The 27,211-nt window shown below is 35.0% G+C and overlaps 1 protein-coding gene across 11 annotated transcripts in view; it reads right to left on the bottom strand.

The window, feature by feature from the left end:
- EXOC6 (exocyst complex component 6) overlaps positions 1-27,211 on the bottom strand; it is a 228,911-nt gene that overhangs the window by 114,222 nt on the left and 87,478 nt on the right. For all 11 annotated transcript variants that reach the window (XM_019813545.3, XM_045040414.1, XM_045040415.1 and 8 more), the window contains 6 exons: positions 19,396-19,479; positions 14,087-14,133; positions 13,838-13,958; positions 12,719-12,790; positions 7,949-8,046; positions 1,425-1,530 (listed from right to left, as the gene is read on the bottom strand). In XM_019813545.3, coding sequence (XP_019669104.2) covers positions 1,425-1,530; positions 7,949-8,046; positions 12,719-12,790; positions 13,838-13,958; positions 14,087-14,133; positions 19,396-19,479 — 528 coding nt within the window. The remainder of the gene's footprint in view (positions 1-1,424; positions 1,531-7,948; positions 8,047-12,718; positions 12,791-13,837; positions 13,959-14,086; positions 14,134-19,395; positions 19,480-27,211) is intronic.

Below are 27,211 nucleotides of genomic sequence, written 5' to 3'. Positions count from 1 at the left end.
AGTTTGCAGATTTAAATCTTCCAAGTGGTTTTTATTTTAACATTAGTTCTTCTTTTCAATAAGTAACACATGAACCAATGAATATAACTCGTAATGAGCTTAATCCTAAGAGATATTGCATGTTTTGGAAGCACCCTACAAGCAAAGTCAAACTTCCTTTTAACTATAAACCTATTTAGAATGACTTAGTGTAATTAGAAAGGACATTAGAGATTATTTAGTTCGACATTCTCATTTGACAGATGTGGCACAAATGCCTAAATAAGGTAAGACATCTGCCCACAAGCTATAGGCAGAGCTGGCATGTGAACCTGGACCAAATCCAATGTTCTTTATATAGATGCTACACCCTGAACAAACTTATTACCAGTAACTAAAACAAAATAAAACCAAGCCACAACATGCAGAATATTCTGGTCTTTTGTGTTCATTAAAATACAACTATTATGTCTATGCAGTGGCAGTCTTGGCTATAATCTAAAAGCTATGCATTTAATTACTTGGTCCTATATTTAGTGACTATTATACATAACATGTCTAGTTTATACATACATAAAAAATAACAAAAATTTAGTCATAGTTCACACATTCACTGAGAATTCACTCTTGTTCACTGTGAAGAAATAAAAACACAGAAAACGACTAGATTATAAAGAGTTAGAAAATAACAAAGAAAAGTAAAGAGAAAAAAAACAAGAATAAAAGTGACAATAACAGGAAAGATGATGCTGTTTTCCTGGGAGATCAGATTCTACCCAGAGATACTAGATAGGTTCAAGTGTGTGCTGATGTGTATGGATGATCACACATATGCAATCATGTGTATTGCCACAATACTCTATGTGCTGGTCTCTTTCCTTTCTCTATCCTGTCTTTTGTTAACATCTTGACTCTAAAAATACATATTCCCATTTCAGGAAAAAAATCTACAGGTGGCAACTGCCTTCATACAACCCTATTTAACCAAGATAAACTTTTTGCAGAAGTGTATTTCTAGAAAAGAAAACATAAAACAAGATCTTCCACAATGATGAACATTTCAGATCAATTCTCCTCTCTTTCCCTAGAATATTCTTATTCCTATAATCTACTTGACATTTACTTTATCTAATTTGGAATCTATATAATGTTACTAACACCTGTCCTGGGAATTCACCTATCATTTGGGACAACTGCTCCTAGTATCCCCAGGAAAATCCCTTCTTAACTTCACAAAAACAGTAGTAGTAGTAGTAGTAGTAGTAGAATAGAAGTAGTAACATAATCTTTAACAGTCAACAGAACATAATTGAGTTTCTCAGATAACACAATAACAACAAAAGCCTGAAAAGAAGTCACTCTCACAATGTCAGGTTAATATTATATAGCAATAGCTATTCATGAATTTGTTTCAGAGAATTCTTAAATTAAAAACTAGCTTATACCTTTTCAAGGTCTGGATCTTGAAAGGGAAATTTACTGATGACTACTTTATATTCTTCTTCATTAACAATAGGGATGGGGCTATAATTATCTTCTTCAAAAATGTCCCTGTTGAGAAAGAAGAGAGACTTGAAAATATAATATTGAAAATGTATCACTGAAGTGATATAGAACAATACTTTTTTTATAAACCAATTACTACAAAAGCATTTTCGTTAGTCAGTTAAAAGTTGAAATAGGAAAACACTGCCTACTCATCCAGAATTCTAAAATTCAATACCAAATAAATCTTGTCCCTCAAAATTCATGTGCAATCTCTTCCTTCCACTTGTTTTACATCCTCTCAGCACCTCAGTTTTAGTTTTTTACTCTAGAACAATTCTTAAGATGCACAGTCTGAACAAACTCATTATCTACAACTAAAACAAAGCCATAAGATGAGTATTACAGTTGTATTTCTTGATAGGGACAATTCTCAAATTGTAAGTCTTTTCTCTCTCTCTCTTCTCAACTAGATCGTTAAGTGCCCCGAAGATGTAAACAGTGCCTTTGATTTAGTCTTTTCAAAATGCTGTATTTACAAAAGGACCTTTTATATTTAGTAAGGCAATATGATTACTATTCACGCAATATCCCTATGCTCTCCATGTGCTCACACAGCCCCACACAAACAGGCAGAGACATATCACTAGTTTTGGCCACTGGGTTGAGAGTGGAAGTGACAGGTGTTGCTTCAGGTCCAAAGCATTTATGAACTAACTGTGTAACTCTCTTTCCCGTGGTAATAGGGAATACTACATGTCAAGAATGTGTAAACACAAATGCAAACAGCCTGGATCTAGGACTACTAGACCCAGTAGGGACTTCTGGGTGAGAAATAAAATGTCTGTACCCACCTGCTGAGATAGCGGGCATTTTTGTTACTATAGCATAACCCAGACTGTCCAAATATACCTGCTGTCCAATCATCAACTTTCTTTTAACCAATAATTCAGCTTGACTAATATTTATTGAGCACTTATTGTGTGCCAGGAGCTGGAGTAATTGTGATGAAAATTCCCTAATTCATGAAGATAAAAACAAGATCTTTGTTTTCAACCTAACAGAGGAGATACAGACATGAAAACAAATTATGTTTATAATAATGCATTATACATAATAAAAGAGGTGCAAGTTTCAGAAATAGCACAAAGGAATAAATGATTAAGTTTATCAGAGTAGGTGGGAGATGATCTCATGGAAAGTTTTATAGAGAAGCCATGGGCTCTGTAGGGCCTTTCAAGATGAAAAAAGAAATAATTCCTTGTTTTTTTTTTTTTTTGAAAAAAGAAATACTTCTAATGAGATTATGGAAGAACAGCATTTCAGAAAGATGGAACATAACAAGCAAAAGCATAAGGGGTAAAAAAGTATGAGTGTGGGAGCGAGTAAAACCACAGGTAGTGCAGTACTACTAGAGCATAAAGTACACAAGAGATACAGTGTACATGAGGCCGGGCAGGGGGACAAACGGAGTCATCCAGATTTTATCCTGTAGGCACTGGAGTACCATTAACAGGTTTTAGGCAGAGAAATGTGGTATGTCCATTACGTGGAGGATAAATTGGGAGGACAATAATGAACACAGAGGCCAGTGAGAAAGACTGAAGAATAATCTAGATTAAAGGTGATGAGGATCTGAATTAAAGCTGTCCTAGTGGGGACAGAAAGGAGGTGGCAAAAAGAAGAGGTTTAAGAAATAAAATATATACATAGGATTTAAAAAGTAAATGAAAATTATGAGGGAAGGTATATTCTGGATGAATCTGTAATTTCCAAACAGGGCAAATGGACAAATGATGTATATGGCACCTCATTAGAGACATTTGCTGAAGTATGGAATACAAGAGAAGGATATGTTTCGACTGGATGACTGGTATCTCATTGATAAATGGGGTCTGGAGCCTTGATGAGACTGGAAATAAAGGCACAAGTTTGTAAATCCTGATGGTGCACAAAATAATTACAATAAAACTCTGTTCCGGTTGGGGGAGGAATAAGACTCTGTTTGGCTAGAGGCGCCTGGTGGCTTAGTCAGTGAAGCACCTGACTCTTGATTTCGGCTTGGGTCACATTCTCATAATTCGTGAGATTGAGTCTCGAATTGGGTTCAGTGCTGACAGTGAGGGGCCTACTTGGGATTCTCTCTCTCTGCCTCTCTCTCTGCCCCTCCCCAGTTCTCTCTCTCTCTCTCCTTTTCTCTCTCTGAAAAGATTGAAATCTTGCCATTTGCAACAATGTGGATGTAACTGGAGGGTATTATGCTAAGCAAAGTAAGTCGGTCATAGAAAGACAGATGATTTCACTCACACGTGGAATATGAGAAACTTAGCAGATGATCATAGGGGAAGGGAAGGAAAAATAAGATAAAAACAGAGAGGGAGGCAAACCATAAGACTCTTAAATACAGAGAACAAATTGAGGGTTGATGGGGGCGAGGTAAATGGGTGATTGGCATTAAGGAGGGCACACGTTGGGATGAGCACTGGGTGTTACATGTAAGTGACGAATCACTGGGCTCTACTCCTGAAGCCAAGACTACACTGTATGTTAACTAACTTAAAAGTATAAACAAACAAACAAGATATAAAATAAAAATTTTAAAAAGACACTGTTCACCTAAAATATCGTGAGAGGTTTCAACTAATCCTACTTCCTTCCTTTTTTTTTTAAATTTTTAAATTTATTTTTTATTTATTTTTGGAGAGCGAGAGAGAACATGAGCTAGGGAGAGCGAGATGCAGAATCAGAAGCAGGCTTCAGGCTCTAAGCTGTTAGCACAGAGCCCGACATGGGCTTGAACTCATGAACCTCAAGATCATGACCTGAGCCAAAGCTGGATGCTTAACTGACTGAGCCACCCAGGTGCCCCAATCCTATTTCCTTCTAAATAGTGTTTTAAAATAAGGGTTTAAAAGACAAGTTACACTATAGAGAACAAATAGATGGTTACCAGAGGGGAGGTGGGTGGAAGTATGGGTGAAACAGGTAAAGGGAATTAAGAATACAATGAATTATTATCTTGGGGGCACCTGGATGGCACAGTTGGTTAAGCGTCTGGTACTTAGCCTCAGCTCAGGTCATGATCTCACAGTTCATGGGTTCGAGCCTCTCGTCAGACTCTGCGCTGTTGACATAGAGCCTGCTTGGGATTCTGTCTCTCTTTCTCTCTGCCCCTCCCCCACTTGTGCTCGCACTCTCTCTCTCCCTCTCTTAATAAATACATTTTTTAAAAAGTATACAATTATCTTGATGAACACTGAGTGACAGAATTGTTGAACCACTATATTGCACACCTGAAACTAATATAATACTGTATGCTAACTATACTGAAATGAAAATCTTTTTAAAAGGCAAGTTACAGGTTAAGAAACTACCAGAAGACCATAAACTACTTACTTTATACAAATGCCAGGGAATCAGTTAATATGAAAGGCGAGATAATTTAATGAATGGTACTTTCACATTCTGAAAATGTTAATGTGGTCTTCAAAGTGACTGTTTACTGAACTGAATTCTATAAACATTTACTGAGTTCCTACTCTGTGTAAAGCACTGTACTTGGGGCTAGGCAATCAAGAATATATATATAAATAAAACACTGGTGTTCACAATATAGCTGGAGGGAACCATACACACACATAAATAAACTATAACAGATTATAAATTCTATCATGGAAATAGTCAAATCTTAATTATTCAGTACTGATGATAACTTTTACCTCTTAGCCATTGTTGTCACTTCACTACTTGTGAAGTCAAAGTTTATTTTTGAAGATATATAGGTCCGGAATAAGAAAAGCTTAAATTCTGCTATTTTTCCCGCCAAATTTTATTTTTAAGTAATCTCTACACTCAACATGAGGCTTAAACTTAAAACCCTGAGATCAAGAGTCACATGCTCTACCTACTGAGCCAGCCAGGTGTCCCTCTATTACTGCTTAAAAATTTAGGCAAAAGGCATGATCTAGAAGGGTATTAAAAGTAGAAGTAAAAAAAAAAAAAAAGTAGAAGTCAAAAAACATTTGAGAATTATACAGAAAACAATACTTCATGGTTTTTCCCCATCTTGGGCGACAATCTCACTAGTAGAAGTCTTATGATAAATAAGACAGCTGGCTCAATACAAATCTATCAACAATTATAAAAACTTAAACACTCTTCTGAAGAGGGCAAGTTATTAACATCAACCCTATGAGTAAAGATTTTATATATAAAGATAGATTATATCACATTACATCAAAGCGTAGACATTATAGATTGCCACCCATCAATAAGCACTACCCATATTTCTAAAATACTGAAGATCAAAAATTGTTGATGCATTATATGTTTCATCAAGACTGTCAACAGTCCCCTTGAGACAACATCCTGACAATATAACCCCTAAGAAATGTTAATACAAAAAGTGCAAATAAGAATTTATTTGGTTGATGTTAATAAAAGTGAAAATACCTGTGAACAACTCAGGTATTTTAAAAAGATTTCTATCTGGAGCCCCTGGGTGGCTCAGTCAGTTAAGCATCTGACTTCGGCTCAGGTCATGATCTCACAGCTTGTGGGTTCGAGCTCCGCATCGGGCTTTGTGCTGACAGCTCAGAGCCTGGAGCCTGCTTCAGATTCTGTGTCTCCCTCTCTCTTTGTCCCTCCCCTGCTCACATGCTCTCTCTCTCTCACAAATAAATAAACATTAAAAAAAAATTAAAAAGATTTCTATCACAGTATTCAGGTCATCTCTGTTTAGTTTTGAAAACTGATGAGGCAAATGTCAAGCTGATGTTAAATCATTTAACATATTTTCTGTTTTAATCTCATTAAATATTACTGCCACATCATTTCTATATTTGGGTGACCTAGATGTAAGATCTCAAGATTTACATTTTTATTTTTGAAAGAAAGAAAAAAAGAAAGGAAGAGAGGGGAAAGGGGAGGCGGGGGGAGGGAAGGAGGATGGAGGGATAAAGGATTTTAGAATTAGGGAACAGATTTCTCTTTTCATGGCAATACAAAGTTATATAGATTATAACAGATTATAAAATACTTTTTCCATACCCTGCAGGCAAGTGATTAAAGCAAAAGTAATTTTCCTAATTAGATGCTTTAAAGATTTTTAGTCTAGTTACATTGTTTGTAAAAACACCACTTTCTCCAAACAAATTTAATTTTTATTTTTTTAAGTTTATTTATTTTGTGTGGGGGGGGGGGAGGAGAGAGAGAGAGAGAGAGCACGTGCACGTGCAAGCAGGGGAGAAGCAAACAGAGGAGGAGCCTGACAGAGCCCATTGGCAGAGCCCTACTCAGGGCTCAATTTCAGGACTGCGAGATCATGACCTGAACTGAAGACCAAGAGTCAGACACTTAACCGACTGAGCCACCCAGGCGCCCTTCCAAACAAAATTTAAAAGCTATAAATCTCTGTTTCTAATAATAAATACCTTTGAATACTTATAGCCTTACATCTATCATTTATTGGGGAAAACAAACTACAGAGATTAGAACTAAAAGTAGTTCAATTAAAAATTTACTATAGGGGCTCCTGGGTGGCTTAATTGGTTAAGCCTCTGACTTCAGCTCAGGTCATGATCTCACAGCTCATGAGTTCGAGCCCTGTGTTGGGCTCTGTGCTGACAGCTCAGAGCCTGGAGCTTGCTTTGGATTCTGTGTCTCCCTCTCTCTCTGCCTCACCCTACCTATAAACTCTGTCTCTCAAAAATGAATAAACATTAAAAAAAAATTTTTTTAATTTTATTATAAGTCTTTCAGCCATTATGGAAAACGATTTATTAACATATCTGTAATAAATATCAATTTATTAAACATATATCTGCCATATAATCCAGCAATTCCACTTCTGGGTATATTTTCCAAAGAACTGAAAACAGAAACTCAAACATGTATTTATACATCAGTGTTCATAGCAGCATTACTCACAACAGCCAAAAGGTGGAAATGACCCAAATATCAAAGATGAATAAATAGATAAATAAAATGTGATATACATACAGTGGAATATTATTTAGCCTTGAAAAATGAGGTTCTGGTACATGCTACAACATGGATGAAACTTGGAAACATTATGCTAAGTGAAATAATCCAGACGCACACAAAAAAACAAACACTGTATAAGTCCACTTACATAAAATACAGACAGTAGTCAAATTCATAGAGACAAACTACAATGGTGATTGCCGGGGCTAGAAGAAGGGACTAGGAGTTAATGTTTAATTTGTACAGTTTCAGTCTGGGAAGATGAAAAATTTCTAAAAGGATAGTGGGGATGGTTGCAACAACATAAATATACTAATGTCACTGAACTGTACATTTTAAAAAGGTTAAAATGGCAAAATTTGTTATGTATATTTTACCACAATAAAAAATAATTATAAGCATTTTTATTGCTAAATGCGAAATCATATAAGCATTTTTATATGCTAAAGTATATAACAAACTTTTTCCTTACATTAAGGTTCCATGGCTTTAGACTAACCTGAAAACTCCAGCCCATTTCTTAAGCAGTGTTTCATTGTATTGATCTCTTATCTCAAATAAAAGGTCAAAAAGTCGGTTCACTGGAAAACCATAACCCTAAAACACAACACAAGCAGATAAACAAGTGAAATAAGTAAAGGTATACATTAAAGAAATGTTGAAAATATTGGAGAACTATTTGCAAGTGATCACTACATCATATTGTATGTCATTCCAACAGCATAAAAATAAGTTATCCTTTTGACTTTCTATTAGGTTGCATGAGATAAGAGAGTTTAGAAAGACTTTTATGAAGCTGGAATAATTTTCCATTTCTCCTCTCTCTTTTCAGTCTGGATTACATGGTTAACCTTCAAAAGTAGTAGAAGTCAAAACTGGAGAAAAAGTTCAAGATTAGTGACCTGCATATATAATGATGTCTTGGGAAGTGGCCCTAAAAAGGATAAAAGAAGAAAAGAGAATATATTTTGTCTGAAACACACTAGCTTCATTTTGCACCTTCAATTTAAGATTGACTTCACTGTACAGGGGAAATATACACCTTTCCATCAAATATAAACTCTCCAAAACTTTATTCCTTTCGAAATTCATTGAAATCTTACCCATTTCAGGACCAAATATTTCTGCCCACCTTACAGATTTGTCCTTTTTCCCCTTCAAGTTTTCCCTCTTCTTTATTTTTGATCCTACTCTGCTTGCAGGAACTGTTTCATGGATTATTTATTCACCATTGTCTTTAATTTCCACTAGTTCCTTTCCCTTGGCTAAATAAATATGCTAAATGACCTCCCACCTTTAAGCCAAGAAAAATAAGAAACAATAGTAAGGAAAACAAAAAAGCCCTCCTCAATTTGCTGTGCCTGCCAGCTGCCTCCCTTTGTACTCTCTTCATATAGCCAAACCTACTACAATCTAACTCCCACTGCTATTCCTTTAAAACTTCTCTCAACAATGTCACAGATTACCTCCTAAATATAAAAGTCAATGATCTCTCACTCTACATTACCTCTCTCTTGAAACTTGTCTACTTTGAATTCTGTAACATCACTCTCTCTCCTTGTTCTCCTTTTATCTATGAACAGTTCTTCCAGTTTTCCTTTTTCTTCTATCTCCATCCTTTGATGTTTTTCTTCTAGGTCTCTAGCATAATGTGAAGTCTACTGACTTCAAACACTATTTTCTATGATTATTCTGAATCTACATCTCTAGTTATTTGGAAACTCCAAATATTTGACTCCAACACCTGTTAGACATCTCCAATGAGGCTGCCAGCAAGCAAACACGCTAAAGTTAGCTTATCTCTTCCGTTTCTAACTAAACCAAGTGTTTTTCCTATTTCCTATCTCTGTTAATAGTTCTACCATCAATTCAGTTATTAGGAAGAAACTTGAAATAAACTACCCCACAAACATATCATTTAGCAAATCCTTTTGATTTTACCTCCTTAACAAACCTCTTTGAAATCCATCATTCTTCTCCACCACTTACTTTCTTTTTTCCAGAAATATTCCCAGTGCCACTGCTTTACTTTGGTCTGCCACATCTCTTGCCTAGACCATTATAAGAGCTTCCTAAACTGAAATTCCACCTATCTGTCTCTTCCAACTCAATCTATTGCAAAGACTCTCAAGATTATCATTTAAAAGTGCAAATCTGGGGCGCCTGGGTGGCGCAGTCGGTTAAGCGTCCGACTTCAGCCAGGTCACGATCTCGCAGTCCGTGAGTTCGAGCCCTGCGTCAGGCTCTGGGCTGACGGCTCAGAGCCTGGAGCCTGTTTCTGATTCTGTGTCTCCCTCTCTCTCTGCCCCTCCCCTGCTCATGCTCTGTCTCTCTCTGTCCCAAAAATAAATAAACGTTGAAAAAAAAAATTAAAATGCAAATCTGATCACGCCATCCCCCTGGTTAAAAACTACAGAAGACTTACTGAAGTCCCACAAGACCTGCCATAATCTGGGTCAAACTACCTTGTCAGTTTCATTACCACTATTTGCCCTTCTTTGCTCACACCCATCTTCTTTCTATCACCATACTATTCCTCTATCTACAGTTTACACATGGTATTTTAATTCCTTTGTCATTCATGTCCCTTTCCTAGTGTGTATTTGCTGAACTCATCTTTTAAAACCCAACTCCCATTTCAACTTTCTGTACAGACTTTCCCAATCTAGAATTAAAGTCAGACATTCCATCTTCTGTGAGCCCAAAGGTTTTTAATATATTGCTATATTAGTATGTCTTATACATCTTATCTGTTTAAACTGTAAATTTATTGAAGAATTTTTATTTCCCTATTGTCTGATTTTTAGGTCTCTATCGTTTTATATATCATCTAGCTACTAGCACATAGTGGGTGCTCAAAAAATGTTAGTAATGAATCATAAATGTTTACTTGTGATTTACTTAATACGTAGTAAGCAGAACTATAATATGTTGGTGTTATTTTTTAATGTTATTGTTTAGTCAGCATTGTTTTAAGTAATGAAATGACATATGAAAAGAAAACTTTCCTTAGGGTGGCAAAGGGCCAATTTTAAAAACTAAATATTATGCAATGTTTTCTAGTTTTTATGAAAAGACCCTCCCCAATTCTTTAATTAAAAGGTATAACTTGACTACAGTGTGTAAGACCTACCTAATACTCAGCCTGTCAATTTTCAGTGGAATGAAAATATTGCAGGATTTCTGAATAAGTAATATGGATTGGTTTGTCCTCCTCAATCTTATTTCAAAGCAGTAAGATTAGAAAGGTATGCTTACAAGGGCTTATACACCTACCACTGTCACTTTCTAATGCCTCTATTACCTGAATATTGTCTATTACTCTTCTTTGATTCTCTAGAGAAATCCTTGGAACCATAGAAATTTTCTAGATTCAGTTGTACTCAAAGTGCCAGTTCAAGAACAGTTTGTTATGGCTTACCAAGAGATAAGGAGCTTGCACCAGAATATAAATGGATGAGGCTAACCTACATAGAGAAATTCTTGCTACAAAATATATGCCAACTAAGCTAAATTTTGTACTTAGTAACGTGGTTGATTTACATTCTGACAGAAGCTCCTTTATGTTATGGATCCATAATAAATAATTTGCGGACTAGTAACATTTCCGGACCAGTGAGTGGTATTCCCACCATGCTTTAAGTAGCAATGCTTTAAGTCATTAAGGATAGCAAAACTCCCTCAAGTTACTTAGAGCTAGACCTAAAAAAATTAAGGTGGTCTCCAATAAAACTTACCAAGTTTTTTTTTGCAGAGAAATCAATAATATTACAGGTATATTTGTCACAAAATTTACGAAAACAAAAAATCCATATTATCCTGGTGTTACAGTATAAGGCATACAAATTAATAAAGATATAAGACAATAAAACAATTTACTAAAGGAACTTGTAGAATCTTCTTCAGTTTAAGAACAAAGTAGACAACTATTATTCTAGGATGGAAAAACTCTAATGATGAAGCAAATAGTTTAAATTAGCACTTCCTAAAACATATTACATGAAGCTCTATACCTACAAGATGTCATATGGCGGAAAAAGATTCAAAGCTCAAATATATTGGGAAAATGCTGCATAAGCACCTTCCTTTTGGAATCATATGGTATAAATTTGCTCTGAAGAGGCTATTAGTGGAGAAGTCTGTTTTACTTCACTTATTTCCCAAATGTTTTGACCACAGAACTCCTCTTAAAGTAACATCTATTATCACACTTTGGAAAATGCCAATCTATATTTCAGGAAATGTTATTCCAACCATAAAAATCCCTTAAGTTTAAACATGAAAACAAAATGCAATCAATCTTGCCCATCCGTGATCAAGTAAAAGGGACAAGCTTAAAACTTTGATACTGAAAATCACAAAGGCATTGAGTTTTGAGACAATTCAGTTTAAACCTCATTTTTAAAAAGAAAAAAAAACAAGACACAAAGAAGTAAAGTGATTTGGTCATTGTCATAGTACACCTAAAATTAGGAAGGAAATGAGTGGAAACAGCTTTCAAACTATATGTTTTCTTTTTTTTTTTTAATTCAAACTATGTTTTCATATTTATTATCACACTTAAAACAATCCTGAAAACTAATAATAACCCGATTTTCACAAATGAGGATCTAAATATTAGAAAACCTATAAACATATAATTAGTCAATAGTAGGGGCAGAATATAAACTCAGGGTCATGTGTGACTTCCCAAGGCAGTGCTTATATCTTCTAATTTCTAACTTTTTTTAATGTTTATTTACTTTTTGAGAGAGACAGAGCACGAGTGGGGGAGGGGCAAAGAGAGAAGAAGACAGAATCCTTAGCAGGCTCCAGGCTCTGAGCTGTCAGCACAGAGCCTGACACAGGGCTCGAATCCATGAACCATGAGATCATGACCTGAGCCAAAGTCGGATGCCCAACCTACTGAGCCACCCAGGTGCCCCTTTATCTTCTAATTTCTAGTTCAGGGTTCTTTTCACTATAACATGGACTTTTCTTTAACTACGAAAATAATTTATCTAAAAAAGAAATACTTTATCTATTCTCTCTGAATAATCAATATTTTAAAAGACGATAATATTCCCTGAGTTCTGTCCAGGGTTCATAATCAGGAAGGGGGGAAGAATGAAAAGTCTTGGGTAATAGGGAATACCAATACATAAGCAAACATCTGGTTACTACTAATTTACCACCACTAATCCATAATAAAATAAATGAGCATGATCTGTATTTTATATATCTTTAAGTGCTCAAATAGTCATAAATTGAATGTTATATTATCACCCACCTGCAAAGTATCTGCAAATAATACAATGAGATTCTTCAGCTCCAGAACAAGATCAGGATCAGTACAATAAGACTGGGGTAGAGGTGGAGGGGTGGAAATACAAACAAAGAAAAATATAAACCAGAGTCAAATAAAATATAACCAGAAAACAATATAAACCAGAAAACAAATAAAACCTGAAACATTTTCCTTTAATATGCCAGGCTTATAATAAATTTAAAATCTTGATTATTAGTTAAATCCATGGCTGGCTTCCTGTATTCAGTAAAAATTCTTAGGGAAAGACCATAACATAATTATTCTTTAATATGTTAGAAAAAGTTATAGTTCATTGGACAAACAAGTGTATAAAGAATCTACATTCCTGATAAATAAAAAATGTATATTTACAATCTAAATACTATATAAGCTAATAATCCTTTAAAATATTTTCAATCTCTATTCCTAATAATAAAATTATAAGTAATTACAAAATTTTAAGTATGGGGAGATTTTACTGAAGGTAAGCTACTAAACTGTCTTAAGAAAACATCTACAATAAGCAATTATTAGTTTCAACAGTCTTTATAGTACTAGCGTATTATTTCCACAAAAGGTGTATTACGCAAATATTTGATCATTTTACTTTAATGCATAAAAAAATTTCCCATTACATAGAAGTTCATTATTTCAAATGGTTTAAATTTTGACAATTGCATATTTTTAAGAAATCTGTAATTATATTACTGCAAACAAATTATAAACATCGAAGAACAAGTTCTATTGAGTTTTAATGGTGGAGTTTATTTTGGAAACAAAGAATTTGGAATGATAATTAAAAACCCTTTCTTCACAGTGCTTTTCAGTGATCTAATGAAGAGGTCAGTTGAGACTAATGAGACCAGCTTAATTCTTCATTTTCTATTAATGCTGGACTAAAAATGTCTTGGGAAGCCCCAGTCAGTTGCAAAATTACAACCCAGTATAACCAGACAAAAGCCTAACATTACTGCTTCCAAATCTGAGCTGCTACCAAAAATGCAGAATGATGGAGGTACGGTTTTCTTCTGACATCATGGATTTCAGAAGTTCCTGAAGTAACTGCATTAAAAACTTAGTAACATAATTTGGCTGACTTACTGAATGAGCTCTAAGGACAGCAATTATCTTTGAGAGGGCCATGTTCCAAAGTTCATCAGTGTATGCCCTGGTTACTAATCCTTGGGTCACATGTAAAATGTGATCTTCCACCACAAAGAACCTAAAAACAGTAATTACCAACATAGCATGTGTTAAAAAAAAAAAAAATTAAAACCCAAACAGAAAACAAGCAGTTCTGACATTTAACATAATATGAAAATAATATTTATCTCCATTTTAGATACATACCCTACAATTTGAGTGAAATATCTTCTATAGCCATCAACTGTTTCATGCTTTAAATGAAAAATAAAAATCAATTTAAACCAATAAATATCAGTAACATAAAAGTAAGTTCCAAGTCACTACAATATTTATTAACAAATATTTATTGAGGGTCTACTATATGCTGCATACATTTTTAAGGTATCAGGGTTACACTGGTAAAAAGCAAAAAGCCCTTACCCTCATGGAACTTGCATTCAAAAAGAGAAAGACAATAAACAAGTTAAAAAGTAAATATAACTTCAAAACCTTCTTCACAGAAGAAGTTCAAGCCACCATAATTTCTCACTCGGGCTATTATGTCATTCTCCTACGTAATCTCCCCAGCTTTCAGGCTTGCTCCCTTCAGTCTATTCTCCAGATACCTGCCAGGATGATACTTTTCAAAGAGCAATCAGATCATTATATCTTCCACTAAAAACCTTCCAATGACTTTATATCTGATTCACAATAAAAGTCAAACTCCTTAAAAATGATCTACAATTACGTGTTAATAATTTTAACAAAAGGTATACAGGAAAATATTTGACCATTTGAACTTCATTCTTAGAAGTTAATTACATGAAATATTTCATTATTTTAATTACATTGAAATGCTGTATTTTGCATATTTCATAAATGTGATCAAAATTTTCAAACATCTAAAAAAATTTTTCAAACATCTGGTTTTTTTTTCAGGTTGTGGGGAAAGAAATAGTTTTACCTTTCAGCTTTAAAATACTATGATCAGAGATGGGGCGCCTGGGTGGCTCAGTCAGTTGAACAAACAACTTCAGCCCAGGTCATGATCTCGCAGTGTGTGAGTTCGAGCCCCGCGTCAGGCTCTGTGCTGACAGCTCAGAGCCTGGGACCTGCTTTGGATTCTGTGTCTCCCCCTCTCTCTATCCCTCCCCTGCTCATGCTCCGTGTCTCTCTGTCTCTCAATAATAAATACACGTTAAAAAAATTTTTTTAAATAAATACATAAAATAAAATATGATCAGAGAGAATGGAATCTACATGAGACCAGATGTTTGATATTTCTGGATACTTGCTTTATTAGATAGTGTATTAGTCACATTTTATAATACGCCATGTATTATATGCCATGTGCTTGAAAAGAAGAGGTTTCTACAGTTGTTGAAACAGGCTTCTATATGGTTTATTAGAACAAGCCTGTTAAGCATGTTGTATATTCTTACTGATATTTTATCTATTTGGTGTATAAGATACTGAGACATGCTTAAAAATCCACTACAGATTTCCCATTTATCCTTTTAGTTTTGGCAATCTTGTATTAAATATTTTGAGTCAACGTTATCAAGTGCTTATAGGTTTCAATTATTTTTTATCAACACTAAGACATAAATATTTTATTTTTTATCATTCTAGATTTTTTAATATTATATGAAAGTATATATTTTGTTTCCACTCTTTTACTGGTTACCCCAGAAATTGCATTATGCATACTTAAATAATCAAACCCTAAAATCAATCAATATTTTTACTCTTCTGGACAATTCAGAAAACTGTAGTATAGTTTCATTTCATTAACTCCTACCTCACATTTATGCTTTTGTTGTGTATTTTAATTTTATCTTGTTTTAAAGTCCATAATATTTTATTAACATTATTTTCTATAGTTGACATAGATTCACCCACATATTTATACTTTCTTTGCTATTCATCCCTTCCAGCATCTCATATCTTCCATTTGGCACCACTTTCCTTTTGCCTGAAGTAGATTCTTTACAATTTCCTTAGTAAGGGTGTCTTAGTAACAAACTCTCCTCTTCTTTGTCTGAAAATGTCTATCTTTGCCTTGGTTTCACTGGATATAGAATCCTAGGTTGACAGTTATTTTCCTTTAGCATTTAAAATATGCCACTGTTTTTATTTCTCATGGGTAAAAACCTAGGAGTAAGACGGCTGGGTTGTAGCATAAGTGCATGCTTAACATTGTAACAAATTGCCAGACTATTTTCCAAAGCGGCACCATAGTTTTTACACCCACCCGAAGTGCATGAGGGTTCCAGATGCTCCACATCTCACCAGCACTTGCTATGATCAATCTTTTTAATTTTAGCTAGTCTAGTAAGTATGTAGTGGTATCTCACTGTGGTTTTAATTTGCATTTCCCTGATGAAACATTGATATTGAACATCTTTTCATGTGCTTATTTCTCATTTGTATATCTAGACAAATGTCTACTTGGATCTTTTATCCATTAGTTTGGCTTTAATTATTTATAGTTATACAAATTCTTTTATATTCTGAATATAAGCCCTTTGTTAGACATGAGTTTTACAAATATTTTCTCTCCATCTGTGTCTTGTCTTTTCACTTTCTTGGCAATGCCTTTTGAAGAGTAGTTCTTCATTTTAATGTTCAATTTAACAATTTCTTTACCTTATGGTTTATGCTTTAGGTATCTCACTTAAGAAAATACTGCCTAACCCATGGTCACAAAGATTTTACCCTTTATTTTTTTTCTAAAAGTTTTAAAGTTTCATCTCTTGCATTTGGGTCCATTTCTTGAATTGCTGATTGAGGTAAAAGTATTTTTTTGCATATGGATAATTTAATTATCTTGTAGTCAAAAGATTTCGGGGCGCCTGGGTGGCGCAGTCGGTTAAGCGTCCGACTTCAGCCAGGTCACGATCTCGCGGTCTGTGAGTTCGAGCCCCGCGTCAGGCTCTGGGCTGATGGCTCGGAGCCTGGAGCCTGTTTCCAATTCTGTGTCTCCCTCTCTCTCTGCCCCTCCCCCGTTCATGCTCTGTCTCTCTCTGTCCCAAAAATAAATAAAAAACGTTGAAAAAAAATTAAAAAAAAAAAAAAAAAGATTTCAAGTTTTTTATATTTCCTGAGATTTATTTTATAGCCCAGCATTTGATCTACCTTGGTAAACCTTCTATGTGCATTTGAAAAGCATGCACATTCTGCTATTTGGGGAGGAGTATTCAATAAATGTCAATTAACTAAAGTTAGCTGATACTATTTTTCAGGTCTTCTATTTTCTCTTTATGGTCTGCAATTTCACTATAAGATCTCTCAGAATGTATTTCTTTTTACTTAACTTACTCGGGATTCCTTGGATATGACTCTGTAAAAGTTTATAGTTCTTGTCCATGCTGGAAACTTCTCAGCCATTATGCCCTCAAATACTCTTCTGTCTCACTTGTTCTAGCTTCTCTTTCTGAAATTCCAACTAGATATGTTAGACTTGCTCTCTGTATCCCCTCTGTCTCTCTTCTGTATTTTTATCCTCTCATCTCTCTGTGAGGCTTTCAAAGTAATCTCTTCAAATCAACTAAGAATTCATCAACTGCTAAACCTATTCATAAAATTTTTAATTTTGATTAGTAGATCTTCAATTTCTAGGTATTCCACTTGATTTTTCTTCATTTTGGTAAGTATTTACAGTTTCTTGTTCCCTATTTATATCAGCAAGCTTGCTTTTTATTTAAATATATTCAATAATTACTATATTAAATGGCTAATAATTTGGGGCATCTATCATAAATCTTTTTAATCTTAGTCAGTCTAGTAGGTAGATAGTGGTATCTCACTATAGTTTTAATTTGCATTAAATTCACAGTTACTCACAGTTTATGAGTTTGAACTCAGGCTCTGCACTGACAGTGTGGAGCCCACTTGGGATTCTCTCTCTCTCCCTCTCTCTCTCAAAATAAATAAAAATAAATAAATAAAAATAAGTGGCTAACAATTCAAACACTAAAAGTCTCTTATTAGGATTTATTTCTGTTGCCTACATTATATATTTATGTATACACACACACACACACACACACACACACACACACACACACACATATATATATTTTTTGTTTTGTTTTGTTTTCCAGAGAGAGCACAAGCAGGGGAGAAGGGCAGAAGGAGAGAGAGAATCTTAACCAGGCTCCACAGTCAGCACAGAGCCCAATGCAGGGCTTGACCCCACAACTACGGTACCATGACCTGAGCTGAAATCAAGAGTCAGACACAACTAACTGAGCCACCCAGGAGTCCCTCTGTTGCCAATATCTTTAATGATTCTCAGTTGTTTTATAATTATTTTTGACTGTGATTTGCTAATTTTCCTTGAAATTATGATATGAAAGTTCAGAGCTCTGCATTTGCTTCTACTGGCAATATCAGCATAGAAATACTTCAAACTAAATTTTCAACCTGAGATTTTTTTCAATTATCCAAGTAGAATAAATCTGTGTGGCAAACACATGTGAGAATCCACTTGTTATGTATTCTCAGAGATCTTTTTTCGCCTTGTTCCTTCAGCACCAACATTTAAGATAAGCAATGTCCTTACAGTGTGTGGAGGAAACAACAGAGAGGTTTTGCTAGATTTTTAAAATATATAGCATTGTGTCCATTTGTTTTTTTTAAGTAATCTCTACTTCCAATGTGGGGCTCAAACCCATGACCCAAGATCAAGAGTCACATACCCTACTGAGTGAGCCAGCCAGGTGCCCCCAGATGTTTTTTATCTCTAGGTCATCCTAATAATGAGGCTCTAATTCTTTGGAGTCTTAGCTTCACAAGGGAGACAACCTCTTATCAGCTACTTTGGGTGGCTCTCTGTACTCCCATGTCCTCAAAATTCATGCTTTCCCATTCAACAGATGCCTCTAAGATAAAAGCCACAATTAGTGCTTAATTAAACCTATCTGGATTTCTGCCTTCATTTAGGTTTCCCTGTTTTATTTGTTCTATAGTGGAATATACTGTATAAATTACGTACAATAAAACTCACTTTTTCATGCACTGTTTTCACAAACACATCTAGTCATATAATTATCACAAGTGCAATTCCATACAGAGCAATTCCATATTCACTTAGTTTTTCTCCTAACTATACTTTTCTACCAAATCCTCAGTGCAGTTAAAAATAATTTTTAAAATGTTTAAATGTTTTATCCAGCATCTTTAGTTGTTTTGTCAGTAGAACAATTAATCCAAGTACATAGTCTACCATATTGTCAGAAACTAATTATCACTCCCTGATACTTTATATATCTTCTTATTTCTCTTTTTATTTATTCACTATTTTATTTGTTTACTATCTATCTCTAATAGAATGTAAGCTCATGAGAGAAGGGACTTACCTGTTTTGTTCACTGCTATACCCTTAGCACCTAAACCAATTATTGGAAATGGTAGATATTCAATAAATATTTGTTGTTGAATGAATAATGATACATGCTCTGAAGAAATTAAGGCAGGGTAAGAGGTAAAAAGTGACAATATAACCAATTCAAAATGTTCACATAACTTACCATATTTGACTGGGGCTGCAATACCAGTCTTGCTTGTTTCTTCCTTTGTTTTCGGTAATAATTTTCAAATGTTTCCTCATCACCCTAAAATAAAATCAGCAGAGTAATGAAACATAAACATACTACAAAATAGATAACTTCTTTACCACTAAGAATCATTTAAATTTTTTTTTTAATTTTTTTAACGTTTATTTATTATTGAGAGACAGATACAGAGCATGAGCAGGGGAGGGGCCGAGAGATGGAGAGACAGAATCTGAAGCAGGCTCTGATAGCACAGAGCCCGATGTGGGGCTTGAACTCACAAACCACGAGATCATGACCTGAGCTGAAGTCGGACGCTTAACCAACTGAGCCACCCAGGCGCCCCTCATTTTAAATTTTCTAACAAATGGAATATAACTGAAATGGTATTTCATACTGATGTCAGAAATAAATTTTTGACTTTATAGTTCAAAAAGAGAAACCTTGTTTGTTATCATGACATTTAGGAAGACTAAATGTAAATTCAAACAATTTAACAGTTGCCCAACTTATCACTAAGGTTTTATAGATTTCTGACTGACTAACTCAAAATATGGCTGTCAGTGAGGAGAACTAAATAAAGGAATTGGCTGTAAAGTCTCAACTTCTGAAAATAATGTATAAGACTCTACATGATCTGGCACCTTCTTCCATTTCCTGCCTCATCTCAATATATTCAATATAGCATTTTCTTTTCACTTCCAGACTTTTGTACAAGGTATTCTTGAAAAGTGCTTCCCAGTTGTTTCCCTATATGACTTATATTTATCCTTCAAGACTCACTATAGATGTCACTTCCTTTAGAAAGCCTTCCTCAACTTCCTGAGGCTTGCTATTATCCGTGTTATCCCATAGTAATCTGTATATCCATATCACTGCACTTATCAACTGTGTTATGACTTTTTTTTTTGAGAGAGAGAGAGAGAAAGAGGAGCATGTCCAAGGGGGGGAGGGCAGAGGGAGAGGGAGAGAGAGAATCTCAAGCATGGTCCACTCCTAGCACAAAGCCTGATGCAGTGCTCCATCCCATGACCATGAGATCATGACCTGAGCTGAAACCAAGAGTCAAATGCTCAACCGACTGAGCCACCCAGGTGCCCCTGTGCCATAACTTAATTAGCAGTCTATTGGTCTATTGTCTAATAGCACTTTCTGTGACAATGAACATTTTCTATATCTGCACTGTCTTCTGTGGTAGCCACGAGATAGATATGGCCACTGAGCACTTCAATGTGGCTAATATTACTGAGACTCTGAATTTTAACTTCGTTTAATTTTAATTAATTTAAATTTAAATAGCCACATACAGCTAATAGTTACCATACTGGATAACAGAGATCTATCTTTACTACCTGACTCCAGTCTTTTAGAATATCGTCCTGTCCAACCAGTTCGCCATTGTATCCTTATTACTTAGCACAACATTTGGTGCATGGAAGGCAATCAATTGCTATTTGTTGAATGAATGAATGAATGATTGAAATGATATATCCATTTCTTTTGTCTTCCTCTCTGTTTAAAAGGAGAATCCATCCAGAGTGAGAAGAAAGGACTAGGAACCCATTTCCCTACTCAAGACTCCAAACAGAATCCAAAAGAAAAAAAAAAATTACTAGGGAAAAAAAAATCAAAACTCATATTTTCACTGAAAAAAATTTTTGATAGTTTTACTATTTAAGTACTTATCCAAAAAAATGACTTTTAAAGTTTTTTTTTTAATGTTTATTTTTGAGAGAGCGCGAGCAGAGGAGGGGCAGAGAGGGAGACACAGAATCTGAAGCAGGCTCCAGGCTCTGAGCTGTCATCACAGAGCCTGATGCAGGGTTCAAACTCACAAACCACGAGATCATGACCTGAGCTGAGGTCAGACACTTAACCAACTAAGCCACCCAGGCACCCCAGAAAATGCCTTTTCTTAATGCTACAAAAACTAAACTCACAATGCAAAAAATAAGTTTACCTAGGTAACCCCTAGGGAAGCTCTCCCAGTATTTTTGTACTCAAAGAATTAAAATAATTTCAAAAAAAACTATGGTCCCCCTCACACAGTTTTTATTTTAGTAACTAAATTTTTTCCATTATGAGTTTATTTTTTTTTAATTTTTTTTTTTAACATTTATTTATTTTTGAGACAGAGAGAGAGAGAGCATGAACAGGGGAGGGTCAGAGGAAGAGGGAGGCATAGAATCTGAAACAGGCTCCAGGCTCTGAGCTGTCAGCACAGAGTCCGATGCGGGGCTCGAACCCATAGACCGCGAGATCATGACCTCTGCCGAAGTTGGACGCTTAACCAACTGAGCCACCCAGGCGCCCCTCCATTATGAGTTTAAGTAAATATAAAGGACGCAATTTCAAGTATACTATAAATAAAACTATTACATCCTCATTTAAACATATCCAATGGTTATCTATAATCATTTAAAAAATATATGAACATGCTCTTCCTTAATATTTAGAAATAAATTACAGTTTTCCTTTTTCTTTTTTAATTAATATTTTCAGACTACCACCCTTATAGATATTTTCTAATTTAATGTGTTTTTTTTCTAATACTGTGTATTTTTTTTTAAGTAAACTCTACCCCTAATGTGGGGCTCGAACTCATGACATTGAGATCAGGAGTCACATGCTCTACTGACTGAGCCAGGCACCTCTCTAATACTATATTTTCTAGTGTAGTATGTTTGTATTTTTATTTTATTCCTGAGACCATAAAGATTTAGGTGTTAAGGTAGCTTTTTCCTTCCAGGTTGAATTATCATTACAATTAATAAAGAACTGATCAATACAATCTAAGTATATTATAATTTTAGATAATTAATAAAACAAAACCTAAATTTGTATTGGAAATTAGTTTCTTAATATGATGAATGGGGCTTTCCTTTTTTTGCACCTAACAACATACTTTTTAGCTAAAAACTCTGAACTACAGATTTAGTGTATTTAATTTACTGATAAAATACCCACCCTAAGACCCAATTAGCAAGGGCAGTCCTCACAATCAAACTGTTAAATAAGGCAAGTGTATTAGTATCACAGAAAAAAAATCTGACTTCATGTTTTGACTGAAATAAATATGTTAGTATGCACTATGGGATATAATATTATGAAAACCACTGAGAAATAAATTATAAAACTAGTCAAGATTAAGATTATTTAAATCCAAGGTGATTGTTTTATCCATTCATGTACCTTAAAAAGCAAGGTAATAAATCACTTTTCATTACTTAAATGCTGTTTCTCATTACCAAATTTATAATAATGCAATGTAATATACAGATACAATTGTAAGTTACTTACAAAAGGAGGAGTATGATTAAAAAAAATCAATATGCCTTCAGTAAATATGTGGACATACATAAAATTTTGATGTTCAATTTTGGAAATAAAAAAAAAACAAGTATAAAAGTCAAGTATGACACATTAATTTTGTTAGATATGGTAGAAACTAATCAGTCTAGCAGCCAGTTTTTATTTTATTTTAATATGAAGTCAAAAATATCACAATTTGGCAAATGGCTTTTAACAGTTTTTCTGAATCACAACTTACATGAATATGAAAGAATGGGTTAGTCAATGTAACTTCAAAACTTTAGCAGTCCCAGAAAATACTCCAGTTATATTTAAAAGATTCCACTTCACTAACTCATATTATTTTGGCTGTTTTTCTTTACAGCAAATGACACATCCTAGGGATGAGTATTAAGATTAGCCAAAAGCACTGTCTATATTTAAACACATACGTCAGTTTTACATTCAAATTTTCCTATGTTTTTGCTTCTGTACTCTCACAATACTCCCTCTTAAAAAGCAATATATTCACTGTCAACAGCTGGAGAACAAAAGAGATCAGGACCTTAAATGAAAATTGGTCATTATTCCCACCTACCATGTGTCAGAACTAAGAATATCCCAGGGCGCCTGGGTGGCTCAGTCGGTTGAGTGTCCGACTTCTGCTCAGGTCATGATCTCACTGCTCATGGGTTTGAGCCCCCATGCTGACAGCTCAGAGCCGGGAGACTGCTTCGGATTCTGTGTTTCCCTCCCTGTCTGTCCCTCCTCCTGCTTGCACTCTCTCTCCCAAAAATAAAAAACAAAATTAAAACATTAAAATTAAAAATAAAAAGAACTAAGAATATCCCAGCACAAGACAAAATATATTTTTTCTAACATGGTTTATCCTTTTCTGCACAAGAAAAGAAAGGCACACTTATGTGTACACACTCCCTTAATTAACCATTAAAGGAGACTTCTTTATTTGGTACACTGGAAGTTTTTACACGACAATGCACAAAGGCAGTTATCAGTGAAGAATCAATACAATGGGTATCAGTGATGGACGTGTCTTTCTTTTATAAAGTTAGTGTGGTAACCTCCAAGATGGCCCCCAAAGATCTCTTGTGTAGTCCCATCCCACAGTCCAACCAGGGGTTGATCTATGTCACCAGTAGGATATAGCAGAAGGTATGTCATTTATGATATTAGATTACTAAGGACATTATGTCTTTCCTTTCAGCCTCCCTCAGATCACTCACTCTGGGGAAGCCAGCTGCCATGTCATGAAGATTGTCAGGCAGCCTTGTAGACAGCCTATGTGGCAAGGAACTGAGGCCTTCTGCCAATAGTCATAACAGAGGCAAATCACCCAACCCTTGTCAAGCCTTCGGAGGACTACAGCCCTCACTGACATCTTGACTAGAACCCCATGAGAGACTTTGGGCCAGAATGGCCCTGCTAAGCCACTCCCAGATAGTTAACCCTGTAAAATAATAAATGTTTGTTAAGTGCAGCAGTAGATAATTAATATAACATTTTAGGTAGTTTTTCTATAAATAGACACCAAATGATATAATAAGGAAGCATTTAAAAGGGAGACTGTTCCAGAAGTGAGGAAAGCAAGGAAGGACATGAGAGGAAGCCAATCAAGAATGCCAGATTCAGAGTCCCTGAACAGCTCAGTCAGTGGAGCATGTGGCTCTTGATCTCAGGGTTGTGAGTTCCAGGCCCACACTGGGTGTAGAGATTATTTAAAACTAACAAAATGTTTAAAGATTTTTTTTAATGTTTATTTATTTTAGAGAGAGAGAGCGCGCGCGCGCATAAGCAGGGTAGGGGGAGGAGGAAGGGGAAAGGCGCAGAGAGAGGGAGACAGAGGATCCAAAGCAGGCTCTGTGCTGACAGCAGAGAGCCCAGTGCGGGGCTCAAACTCACAAACTGTAAGATCATGACCTGAGCCAAAGTCAGACGCTTAACCAAATGAGTCACCTAGGTTCATTAAGATTAATAACAAAATCTTAAAAAAAAAAAAAAAAAAAAAGAGTGCTTGATTCAGGCAAAAAAAGTCTTGAAGAGGATAGGCTTCAACTTGATCCCACAGTAAAACTCTAAAGAATAAATTATACTGCAGAGGGATTTTTTTTTTCTTTTTTGGTTTTTGATTTTTTTTTTTTTTTAGGGGAGTAACCTGTTCTTTTATTGATGCAAGTACCTCCAGTCACACCAAAACTGACATCTTACATTACTGTACAGCTTTGTACTCAGAGTTCATCTCAAAATACCAAATATCATAGTTAGGGTATGCATCAAATTGGGAAAATAAAGGAGAGAATGTAGGCACACGGTCAGGCAGATAACAGAACAGATGACCCAGTTTAGCGCACACTGATGTGAAAGCTCCTTAACACATGTACAGAAAATGTTCTAACATTGTATTCCAAATATATATTCTCAAGTTCTAAGCCCTGATTTATCTCAACTATAAAAACAAAACAGTATGTACAATCTAGAACATCTGAAAAGTGCAAAAACACTGTAACAATACTGTGTAAAGATTTGTGCTCCCCCAGGGCTGAGGACTCTAAGGAACTTCTAGCTGTTATGAAAAGAGATCCAAGGGGATCTGGGCAGAGCACCAAAAGTAAGAAGGTGGGCTGAGGTTCCCGGAGAGATCATTTTTAGGGAAAAGCGGAGGATCTAAAAATTCTTTCCTTAAAAATTCTAGGCCAGGACCCTTTGGAAAGTCTATAAAACCCCTTAAAGTCTGAGGACAGCAATTCTCACACTACCTGCAGTATTCCTTATTTTAAGAAAAATGGTCCCTGTACACACAAACTTTATAACATGGCCAGCTAAGGAAATTCACATAGCTCTTAGGATTTCTCAAAGCCTTAAAAATTATAAGCTATATTGTGGTTATTATTTGCAGCATTTTCCAAAGAGAACCTTTTTTCCCCCAGTATACCTATTTTCTTTTCATGGTGCATACATTTGTTCAAACAGAGCTTGGACAATGCTACCTTAAGGATTTTGGACATAGAGTTCTTTGGCTAAAATGGACTTACAACCAAAACACCTAGTCCTTGAAATCATATATATTAATGAAACCCTTCTACGATAATCCTTTTATCATTTACTGAGTGCTACTATATACTGGGCACTACGCTAAGCATTTTATTACTTCTATTTAATATCCAACATAGCTTTATAAATTGTTATCCATATTTTGCAAATAAAATCAACTGAGAAGAGTAATTTGCCCAGTTACTACTAGAAAGTAGTGGAATGAAATAACAAATGAAAGGAAAATAATTATAATAATAAAGAGGAATCAGCTTTACCAAATTTGGTCATAATTTTACTTTTACCAATTTTTGGCCATATATACCAACTAGAAGTTTTCTTGCTAATGAAAGTTTATTTACATTTATAGAACAGTAAAACCTTGCTCACACAGTAAAAAAGGGAAAAGGTCTTGCCTGAATTAGTCAAAACTGACATCTTTTAAAATGCAGGTTTCTTAAATTTATAAATTCTTTATATAAAGAAATAAAAGATATAAAAACATACAGAGAACTAAAAGTAAGTTATCAAAAATTATAAATCAATAGTTCATTATAATAACATATAAATTCTGAGACTTTTCATTAATTTGAATATTTGGCTATTTGACTCACAGATTCTTTATGAATAATCACAAAGCTGACTGGAGTCTAAAACTTTCTATCATTCTATTGGTTCTCTACCACTGACTTTTGATCATTTTGATAATTTATTTTATTTTTTTTTCAACGTTTATTTATTTTTGGGAGAGAGAGAGAGACAGAGCATGAACGGGGGAGGGGCAGAGAGAGAGGGAGACACAGAATCGGAAACAGGCTCCAGGCTCTGAGCCATCAGCCCAGAGCCTGATGCGGGGCTCGAACTCACGGACCGCGAGATTGCGACCTGGCTGAAGTCGGATGCTTAACCGACTGCGCCACCCAGGCGCCCCTCATTTTGATAATTTAATTAGGCTTTTGTTTCTTTCATTTTAAATCATGAAAAATGAAACATAATTTAATACCCAACATATCATTCTCAGGAAAGCCACACTGAAACCTCATATAATATCTGTTGGTTCAATATTTTTTTGCACAAGGTATAAAAGACATATTCTTTCCCAGAGATTAATGCCTGTTGACATAAGCTACCAGGATAAAGATATATGAAATAATGTTACTAACATTTAGTGTGGTATTAAAGAGCCAATTACTAATTCAGCAAATTTTTATGAAGTATCAGATACAATGAAAGGCACTAGGGAAAGAACAATAAACAACACTGTCATGGTCACTATCCTTCTGGATCAGGCAGACATAGAACAAGGATAACACAAAGTAACAGAAGTGCCTGTTGGCACTCATTGCAGTTTACTGGGCCCATGTAAGACAGAAAAATTAAGCATTATCAAAGCAAAAAATCATTCTTCTCCACTAAGACCAAAAACCTATAGGGAAAAAAAATCTAATTTGAA

This window comes from Felis catus, chromosome D2 (genome assembly GCF_018350175.1).
Source record: "Felis catus isolate Fca126 chromosome D2, F.catus_Fca126_mat1.0, whole genome shotgun sequence".
NCBI lineage: Eukaryota > Metazoa > Chordata > Mammalia > Carnivora > Felidae > Felis > Felis catus.
This window is presented reverse-complemented; position numbering and strand designations above follow the sequence as displayed.